General features: G+C 47.4%; 1 protein-coding gene across 1 annotated transcript; it reads left to right on the forward strand.

Moving 5' to 3' along the window:
• Positions 1 to 496: 496 nt before the first annotated feature.
• On the forward strand, positions 497 to 2,074 carry LOC124677278 (S-adenosylmethionine decarboxylase proenzyme-like). The gene has a single exon (XM_047213282.1). The coding sequence runs from the start codon at positions 662 to 664 to the stop codon at positions 1,847 to 1,849; it is 1,188 nt and encodes a 395-aa protein (XP_047069238.1). The 5' UTR covers positions 497 to 661; the 3' UTR covers positions 1,850 to 2,074.
• The last annotated feature ends 8,914 nt before the right edge of the window (positions 2,075 to 10,988 follow it).

Consider the following 10,988-nt stretch of genomic DNA (forward strand, 5'->3'; position numbering starts at 1 on the left):
ATGCATAGCCTAGAACACTTTGCTCGGTGGTTGAAATTTGTCATACGTGTCTGGACCTGTTGATGGCATTCTATTTGGTACAGCCTGCGAGTCTGGAAATAAACAAGTAATCTAGATTCTTATCCTATTTAACAAGAATAAATATGCAATATTGTTTGTTTGCTTTGAACCTTGGAATGTTTTGATAGAATCTGCTGCCTAACTCTTCGTTTCTTCCTGTGCAGTTTGTGAATGTTCTAATGGAGTCAAAGGGTGGGAAAAAATCTAGCAGTAGTTCCCTCATGTACGAAGCTCCCCTCGGTTACAGCATTGAGGACGTTCGACCAGCTGGAGGCGCAAAGAAGTTTTCTGCTGCATACTCAAACGTAAGAACGAAACACACTGTTTTCCTCATTTTCAAACACTGTGTCTCCCTGTATAGCTGGACGTCTTGCTAACCATGTGAAAACTGTTTCTTCTTTTGCAGTGCGCGAAGAAGCCTTCCTGATATCGCTTTTGGCTTCCCCGTTCCCGTAGTTTAGGATTTTTATGCAATTTTATTCTGACGCTTTTCTTCCACCAATCTCTCTGGCTAGCTGCTTCACGATAGTCGACCAGTTCTCTCCCTTTGTTCCTCTCTGTTCCTCCACCCTCGGCGTTGTTTTCTGACTCAGCTGCTGCAATGGCTGTCCTTGACTCTGCCCCGGTCTCGGCCATCGGGTTCGAGGGCTACGAGAAGCGCCTTGAGATCACCTTCTCCGAGGCATCCATCTTTGCCGACCCTCATGGTCGTGGCCTGCGTGCCCTTTCCAGGGCCCAGATTGACTCTGTTCTTGATCTTGCACGGTGCACCATTGTGTCTGAGCTCTCCAACAAGGACTTTGACTCCTATGTGCTCTCTGAGTCTAGCCTCTTCATCTACTCTCACAAGATTGTGATCAAGACCTGTGGGACCACCATGCTCCTGCTCACCATTCCAAGGATCCTTGAGCTTGCTGAAGAGCTGTGCATGCCGCTTGCTGCTGTCAAGTACTCTCGTGGGATGTTCATCTTCCCTGGCGCACAGCCTGCTCCCCACAGGAGCTTCTCTGAGGAGGTTGATGTCCTGAACCGCTACTTCGGCGGCCTCAAGTCTGGTGGCAATGCCTACGTGATTGGTGACCCAGCCAAGCCTGGGCAGAAGTGGCACATCTACTATGCCACCGAGCAACCTGAGCAGCCCATGGTCACTCTGGAGATGTGCATGACCGGTCTGGACAAGAAGAAGGCCTCTGTATTCTTCAAGACTTCTGCTGATGGCCATGTCTCCTGCGCCAAGGAGATGACCAAGGTCTCAGGCATCTCCGACATCATCCCTGAGATGGAGGTCTGCGACTTCGACTTTGAGCCCTGCGGCTACTCCATGAACGCCATCCACGGGACTGCCTTCTCCACCATCCATGTGACCCCTGAGGATGGCTTCAGCTACGCCAGCTACGAAGTCATGGGCATGAACGCCTCTGCTCTGGCCTACGGCGACGTTGTCAAGAGGGTCCTCAGGTGCTTTGGCCCCTCGGAGTTCTCTGTTGCTGTCACCATCTTTGGTGGCTGTGGCCACGCCGCGACGTGGGGGAAGCAGCTCGAGGCTGAGGCATACGACTGCAACAACACTGTTGAGCAGGCCCTCCCATGCGGTGGCGTCCTCATCTACCAGAGCTTTACCGTGAACGAGGAAGTTGCTGTCTCTGCCGGGTCTCCCAGGTCTGTCTTCCACTGCTTCGAGGGCGAGAATGCTGAGAACCACCCTCTTGTCAAGGAAGGCAAGCTCGCCAACCTGCTCTCATGGCGAGCGGACGAGGATGATGTGGAGGAGGATGGGTTGCTGTGCTGAGTGAGACGACGTGAATGAATGATCGATCTGCTGTCGCTGTTCCTTTCGTGGAATTTGTTCTGACTTCGTTGTCTCTATCGTTTCGTTTCGGTTAATTTATGTGAAGCAGCCGGCCAGGCTATTGTAATAAACTATTGTTGGCTCTAGGTGGTCAGCTGCGTCTACCACAATGAGCATACGCGTTTGGGGAAAAGTTGTCACAACTTATAAATAAGAATTCATTGATAAATGTCTGTTGTCACTACTGATTTGGTCTTTTCTACATTCGACTGTGGCAACAGTGTTCGTATTCATTTATAGTGAAATGTCTCTTTTCACTATTGATTTGGTCTCTTCTGCATTCCACTGTGGTAATTGTGTTTGTGATCAGTTGTTAGATCTGACGTTTTGGCATCATGTAGTTCCTTTTTTTGTTGTTGAAACTCGTTTGATTCTCCGCGCTATTTCTGATGAACACATTGTGATAGCTCGGCCTCACATTTGTGAATCCTGGTTATTCGCTTGGATGGACACGGTTGGTTTCTTCATGCTTATCTTCTGCATTTCTGATTCCCTGTTGGATACTTCTTATCTTCTGCATTTCTGCTGCACGTGCAAGTGGTACATCAATAATTCAAGGTTGCAGCTGGATGCTTCAATAATTCATTCGAGGTGTAGATGCTTGGCCTCGAGAGTTGTATGGAGGTAGCAAACCGGCGCACCCGAATCACACGAAGATAACTTTCTCTTGGCAGTTGAATAATGTTCTTGTAGAGCTCATCTTTTTTGCATAGAACAAGAAGAACCATATCCGATCTTGGCGTAAAACAAGAAGACGAGACCAAGTTGCTGATAATTGTGTGCGCGTAGCTGGAGATGCGCATGGTCGACGCGGATATGTTCGAGCGTGATAGCTCCACCAGCACAAACTGTTCCTGGATGGTGCGCCTCACCTGGATTCTCCGATCGATCGAGCGGTGTCGCCCATGAATGCTTTGACAACTACGCTTGAGCCGCCGATCTGTCCACGTTGCGCCGTATCCGGTCCATCATAACGTCGGAAGTCGAAAGCTACTCTGCTGGGATGCATCAGCCTTTGCACACACGACTGTTGCTTCTTGCCTTTTGTCTTCCATGGGGACCTAAGCCGGTTGGTTTTGTTTCGAGTGAATTTCATGTTTTACCTGTTGTTTGCAAGTGTTTAACCACATAATGAGGAAAAATATGGTGACATCATAATAACTTGTGTTAAGAGCATCTCCACTGGCGCTTCTCAGATAGGCACCGGTAGCGTGCTATGGGTGTCGCCGGCCACTGCTCCCCAATTTGAGGAGCGATTGCACACATCAGCGAACCCAGTAAGAATTCTCAAAAGTAACATTGAACACGCAAAACAAATTAAACAGCGGAATTTTGTTCAAATTTAGGATTATTTACATGAAACTGAATGAAACTTGAATTTTAAATTAGACTAAATTAAACCCTAATCTACTGGCTGTCGGTTGGGGCACGCGACGGGCCAGCCTCGTCGTCATACTTCCCCTTTGTTGTCGCATGCACCCATGCCCCCTTCTCCGCAATGGCGGTGGAGCATGGCTGCCAGCGAGCTTGCCGGCGGCGCTGCCCCCTCAGCGCCGCCTGCCACTAGCGAGACTCCTCGTTCTGGGTGAGCCTCGCTTGCTCGCGGGCGGCGGCCTCGGCTTGGTGCTAAGCGTTCAGCTCAAGCAGCCTCTGCTGCTTGGCCGCTATGAGGAGTTGACCCTCCTCCTCCGTGGCCGCCCGCTGGCGAGAGATCTCGATGGCATGCTTGAAGTTGGCGCCGTTGATCTCTTCCAGCTCTTTCTCATGGAGCCTCCGAAAGCGCAGCGCGTTGAAGGATGCCAAGATCACCGCCTGCTCGTGGTCGCCTTGGAACTGCTCCACCTCGCCCCACTGAGCCGCCTCCTCCACCGCCTCGACTTCCACGTCTACGATGAATGTCTCGTTTCACTCGTCGAACCGGGAGTCGTCTGGCATCTTGAATTCGGCGTCGGGCTGCGGCGGGTCCATAGGCACGGGCTGCGGTGGCTCTGGATGTGGTGGTTGCGTCGCTGCTGGCGGCGTGCGGCCGTTCCGGCCTAGCATTGAGTACGTGGTCGCCAGCTGGCGCGCCATTGTTGTGGAGAGGCAAGTTCGGCAGAGCAGAAGAAAGCGACAGTGGTGGAGAGGCTAGTGCGGCTGAGGTGGGCAGAGCGCACTAAATAGGCGGTGAAGACTCGCTGTAGAGCATCCGAGGCGTCGCATTTATGGCGGCGTTTTTGCGTGGAGAACCGGTGGCTTCATTAACGACAATTTGTCGCAGAGCATACGAGGCGTCGCATTAAAGGATGCAGCCGACCGTAGAGTCGTTGACATGATGGTCCCGCCCTTTGAATCCGACGTGGCATCGTGTGCCGGCGCGCCCGTTCGGTGCCCCGCGCGAAGGGGCCGACACGGGTTTGCCGACGATTGTATTGGGCTCCAAAACACATTATCGGACGCCCTGTGTGTCCCAAAAAGATTCCGGACCCCAAAATCGCTATTAGGATCGCTTTGGGATGAGCCGGTGAAGATGCTCAAAAAAGGTATCAGAAAAATATTTAGTTTTTGAACTTCTTTCACGCTCATGTCATGTAAATAGGTGTAGATGGTGCCTTGGCAAACAACATTGAGGAAGAATGAAAGGCAAAACCTTCAGAGTTAATCGTATTTGTTTTATTAGATATGCTTTTCAAGCAGTTGAGTCTGCTTGGATTACAAGTTTACAACTAGATAGATAGAAGCCGAACGAAGTGCAATACCTTGTAAAACGCCGGTTTGCAGTCTTTTGTGTCGGCTACTCTTACTACAGTATTGATCAAGCTATCAGATGTTTACTCGTTGCCATCTTGTTCCTTCCTGGTAGGCGTTTCCCTTTGCTATTTTCTGAAAAGAAACAAAACGAACATCTTGTTTATTGCCCGTAGGCCCTTGTCTTTTATTTCTTCTGTTTTGTTTTAAAAAAGTAGCAAAAATGCCATCTTGTAATCTTGTTTCTTGGGTGGAGGTGCGAAGCCTCTTGAGCGCCGCACGAGAGGAATCCCCCTTGGCATATGCGCCTGGGTTTCGTTTTCTCTTTTCTTGAATTGGATCGTTTCCTTTCTTTCTCCCTTCTCACATTCTTCTTGGCAAAAACATATGTCATCTCCGCTTCATCGATGCTTTCTGGCTGGCGCCGAAGGTTGCAGGCACGGTGATTTTTATCGCATATCGCCAAGAATCCATGGATGCTTTGCTTGGCCTGCCACATCTCCGGAGAATATGTTGCGTTCACGATTGCCGCCCCGGCTGTCCTCATCTCATCCTCCTAGCCGCTGATAGTGAGAGAGATTCCGGTTGCCGAGCGCATCAAGTTCCAAAAGGCATTGACTGACTGGCTGACGCCGAGAAATGCTGGGGAGATATGTTCCGCGCCAGCCGCCTCTCGGCAGGTAAATTGCGTGGAATCTCCCTCGTCTCCTGGACGCGTGCCGATGGCCTGAGCCCCTGATCTTCCCTTCCAACGCGTTGGGCGAGAGCGGGATTGATTGCGTGATCGAGCCGGCCGGGGATCAAGTGCTTGGTTCACACGGTGCGACGATCGCGTCAGTCGTCAGTGCTAAGCAAGTAGCCAAGATCAGGACGGCTAGCGTGTGTCTCTCACAGTCTCACGCAGTGGTTGCCCCGAAGTTGCGCCCGTTAGGCGTTGTTTACTTATCTCCTATTTCCATTTGCAATGGGTTTAGGGATGAAAAGAAAGTTGGATGGATATTCTTTTCAAAAAATGCACTAGCATAATTGAGAGCTTTTAGTCTAAATAAAAATATGAAGATAGGAGGAGAAATCTGTATCCTCCGACTAGTGTTGCCAATGTCTTTGCCAATTGGCTTCATGGTATCGATTCAAGGTTTAAGTTGCTTTTTAGGGTGGGGGCACTTGCAGTTATCGGGACGCTTTGGTTATGTAGAAATGATAAGATTTTTAATGATAAAAATTACTCTCTGTTGCAGGTCATCTACGGATGTACATGTATTCTCCGTTTGTGATTACCTCTTCAGCGAGTGGAGAACCGAAACATATTTACGGAGGTCTGTACACGGTTGGAGGCTACGGCGAGGGATATTTTTTTTCTACATGGGTGGCAGCATAGTCTACGGATAGAAGCCCCACTCATACTTTAGGCGTTTTATGATTCATCGATTCGATATGTATCTCGCCTAGTTTTATTCCATATTGCACTTGAGACACTTAAACGGTTGTGTGCATCCTGGTTATGCAGAGGCTGGATGTAATTGCTTTTCCAAAATAATAAAACATCCTTTATCGAAAAAGGAGGAGAAATCTAGAGATTATTCGGTCCAAACCCAAAGAAGTAAATGGATAAGTGGGAATTTCCTAGAATTCAGGAAAATCACCTTCGATCCGCTAAAATACATTAAAAGTAAACAAAACCTTAGTGAATTGAATCTTCAATCCATTTGCAATTTGGCACTAGCGCTACGGTGCGTGAAAACCTCGTCTTGTACAAGACCTCACAAATTGTGCCAGCCGGAAGGGAGATAGGAAAGGGCCCGCTCTATCTTTTTGTTAACAAGGCAAAGAAAATGTTATATTCATCGATTAAGGAGTTTATATATGTTTTATAGCCCGTAACGTTTTTTTGCGAAAAGGATCACCGATTTATTAATCACCATCAACAACAGTACAAAGCACACCAAACATAATAAAAAATACAAAAAGGTCTTTGGGCAGCCTAGCGGAGACTACGAACACTGGAGCGAGCCAAAGACGTGTCGCCGTCCTCGTCATGCCTGGCCATGGGTAGCCCGGCCTGAAGCCTGGCCTGAAAAACTCGAGCCTGGGCCTAAAAATGTTGGCCCGACACCTAGGCCGGGCCAGGCCAAGCCTGGGTAGCTCGAAAAGTCAATTTAACACTACGGCCCGGCCCGTGGCCCGACAGCCCGATGGGTATCAAGGGTATTTGGGCGGGCCAGGTCAGGCTTGGGCCTAATTTTTGAGCATCGGGCTTTCCTCGGCCGGCCCGAGGCCCGGCCCGGCCTGATATACCAGGTATAGTCCTCGTACCTTCATCACCGGAGCTAGATAAAACTTGTCGAAGTAGAGCTTGTTGTAGTAGACAGAAGGAAAGTCGTCATGCTAAGGTCCCAAAGATCCAACGCAGCAGAGCAACAACCAACGCCGATGACCAAAATGTTGGCGGTGAACATGAATTTGAAGAGAAGGTAAGCGGCCTGATTCCTGTTGTTGGTTACAAAGCTTCCCGCTCTATCATACGATGTTGGACGCACTCCATCTTCGAAGTGAGACAAGTCCCGTTAGCTTGCAGCTGAAGCACCCAGGACGCATTTGGTAGGCTGCACGATTTTCTTGGCCCGGGTAGCAGTGCTAGGATGGGCATGGCTGGACCAAAAAATAGACTGGGATATGTTGTGCTGTCCGTTTGATAGCCTGCATGAAAATAGCTCACATTGGTAGGCTTTGTATCTCATATTTGGTCCTTGCAATGCAAAATAACTTTGTTTGGGTACCAACTATAGGCCTGTTATGGTCATCGTGTACCACATTTGGTAAGCTTACCATCGATTTGCAGCGTGAGTAAAATCTTTCTATATGACATCATGAGCAAAAGTTCCAACTCTATAACTACAATCTGAAATGTGAGATAGTCAAATCAGTCCTCACAGATTAGCTTGATTCTTTTTAACTTATTGTTATTAGCATTCTGCTTGGAACATGTACTCAATCTTTCTCTTTTCAACCTTCCACTAGTAGCGAATTTCGGTCACCGGTCGCGTGCACGGGTCCGCTAGTGGTACCTCTCCAGTGGTATTGATTACTTGTTGCGTGAGGGTGCATCACGCTGCTAGTAGGCTACTTACCAGTTGCATGTCCCCGTGGCACGGTGCCAATATGTTTAATGGCAGCGCGTTGCCGGCACGCTGTCATTATATGTTTATTGGCATCGCTCGATCTGCCCGCACGCTACCAGTACTTGTAGAACTTCCATGTACCTACGGCTGCCTACGCTATCGTTTCTCTGTATATATACATATTCAGTACCAAATACATACACAATCATTAAAATATACGAGTATCAAACCATTATTTGATATCAAGTCAGAACCGAAGATCACAAGCTAGTTATTAGTAATCTAAATTAAAATCACATAGATGAGAAATGCGATCACGATGAGCAGCATCGAGACAAATGTGGTATTCATCCGCTTCCTTCTCATCTCTCTCCTTTCTATAGCTAGAAAGTGTGCGTATCTAGCTTCCGTCTCCGTTAAAGTGTTGTACCATTTGTAGATGCAGCTGCTAAAATGATGCATCTGTATCCAATAGTCTTTCCAATTGGCATAGACTCCGAGACCCTACCCTTGTAAATGACATAAGATGGCATATCTATGCATGAAATAAATAATATACACCAGTAAAGAAAATTTATAAATAATATATACGGCGTAGTGCCACAACATTTGAAAAAACATCAAATACCCATAGATGAGCCTCATATAAAGACACACGATAAAAGAGGTCAACCAACAAGATCAAGTCAAATACGCAAGCAATGTGCATGAACATAAGACAATGTATTATTGGCTCCCTCTTTCATTGGACGGTGCAAGATTATAATCATTGGCAAGTGCATTTGAATATAAAGACGCATGACAAAAGAGGTCAACCAACAATACCAAGTTAAATGAGTAAACAATGTGCAAGATCAATTTACAACACATGACTTATAGATCATTCAAAACTAAACCTAACCAAGTCCGTCATACAAATTAACTAGCAACATCGTCACTTTCGAATCGACCTCAGTGGGAACGGGTGGAGTCCATCAAACATCATGAAGTCCCGGTGGTCGCCCTGAAGATAGCATCGCTCTTCTATCTACTTATGACTTGGTTTTACAGGGTTATAGTAGAACAACCCCTCCAAACTGTAGACATCCTTCCTAATGAGTTGCCCGAGCTTATGTTGAATGCGATACAACTCAAATCTAAAATATTTCTCACTACAGTTGGCAAAGTCTTTGACCCATGTTGTAAGACTAGATGGATCCATAAGTATCTGATGATCCTGTACAAACTCCTGCATGTGATGGATTGCGTAGAATGCCTCCTCCGTGCTCTCTGTTGGTTGCTTCATGCAGGGAAACTCCTGTTTGTGTCCGAGTACACACCTGCCACTGATGAATCAGTTACCCTCGTCGAATGCGATGGATTGCGTAGAATGCCTCCTCCGTGCTCTCTTTTGAAGCTGTTACCCTTCAAGTAGTAGCGGTTGAGAGCATCATCCAGAACGTTTCTGATGTTGGTAGTTTTTTGGTTACACACTCCCCAAGTCAAAATACATGGTGTGCGAGTGCTTTAGGTGCAAAACAAAGAGGGTGCAATATTGGTATCCGTGTAACACAATTCAAACAGACCATTATATCCTCAACTCAAACATAATGATATAAATATATGAAAGCATCTTGTGGCGCTAGCAAGTGATTTACTTGGGAAAATAAGGAAGGACAAACATTTCTTTGTCCTTAATCGCCAAGAAAATACTTTCGATGTAATACATCGCATTGAGTCTGTTCTCATAGGTGACTAAATACCTCTCATACAGGTAGTAGGGGTCCGCTATCGCCAAGGTCGGGGATAAATTTTTCTTTTTTCTGAACTGGTAGGCCTCAGCGAGCACAAATAGGCGTACGCCGTTTAGCTGGAGTCTATTCATTTGAAACATGAATAATATGTCTCCAAATATCAGGAAGAACACATCAGCGGGGTGTTTATCGATAAAGCCTAAGCCCTCAAAAACCTTGACGACAAAAAGCGGATATGTTGGAGATGCCATACAAAGAAGACGCCTTTCTTCTGCAAGAATGATGTCATGCACACTCTTCATATCACCGGATACCTTTAGGTACTTTTCCCACGATACCATAGGTTCACCTGCCACATGATATTGCCGCTCTTGCGAGAATATCTTGTCCAGAACTCAGGTTGTCTGGCAAGATACATAATACTTTTTCTTAGGTTGTTTCCGTCCTTTTTTTCTTCAAACCAGAAGGATCTGACACAACATGTGTTGCAGACTCGGCAGGATCTAACGCCACATGTGTTGCTGGCTCGGCAGGATCTTCTTAGAGGATGCGGACCGTGTATGCATTTTCTTCTTCGCATCCACGCCAACCGCTTGAAGATGACCCGACGGCAATGTCATTGCGTTTTCCGCAAAACAACATGGTTAGCTAACACTAATCAAAATTTAAAACTATTAGTAATCAAAAAAATCATAGAAAAATTGGGTATGACCTTTGCTAAAAAAAGACGTACGGAGTGCTAGAAATTTATCGAGATAGAAATTAGTCAGCATTCTGATAAACATCAGCAACTCATATTGCTATAAAACAAGACATTTTTTTCCATACACTATATCCATCTAAGTAATCAAGCACATCTATGTAAACACCGCAGGTACTAAACCATATAGTGTAATCGACATTTCATCGAGCAGGTGCAGGACACGGTTCATACCGGGGTGGGGGTGGGGAGGGGCTGGGTGGGGTGGCACGGAGTAGCGGGAGAGCTCGGCGGTAAGGAGAAATGAGGTGCGACGTAGTCAGCAGCCGATTTGATTGCAACGGCGAGGCGTGGTGTGGCGCGGTCGACGGCGTCGAGGTTGAGCGCTACGCTGTCCAGAGAGATTGGCAAAACTGTGTGGTGAGGGAAACTGATTCGTGCTTCGATTGAACTTTTGGTTAAGTCCAAACAATGACAGCGGGCCGCGATACGGTATGCTGCCAGTATTTGGCGCACCCTCGATCATAAACTATTGGCAGCGGGTGGCGCCGTAGGAACACGACCGATAAGAGCGTACTAGTCGTGTGCCACGACGGTCGCACGTTGCGTCTAAGTTCTGTGCCTAGGCACAGCAGGGGCTCACATACTAGCCGCGTGCCCGGTGCAGCTGCGTGCTCCTAGTAAGCACATACTAGTCACGTGCGCTTTTTCGTCACACGACATTTGGAGTAGCCGTGTGCGCCTAATTGTGTCCGCTGCCAATAAGCCTACCCCTATAACCTTTTTCCTAGTAGTGTTAA

The sequence above is a fragment of the Lolium rigidum genome, chromosome 7 (assembly GCF_022539505.1).
Source record: "Lolium rigidum isolate FL_2022 chromosome 7, APGP_CSIRO_Lrig_0.1, whole genome shotgun sequence".
Classification (NCBI taxonomy): Eukaryota; Viridiplantae; Streptophyta; class Magnoliopsida; order Poales; family Poaceae; genus Lolium; species Lolium rigidum.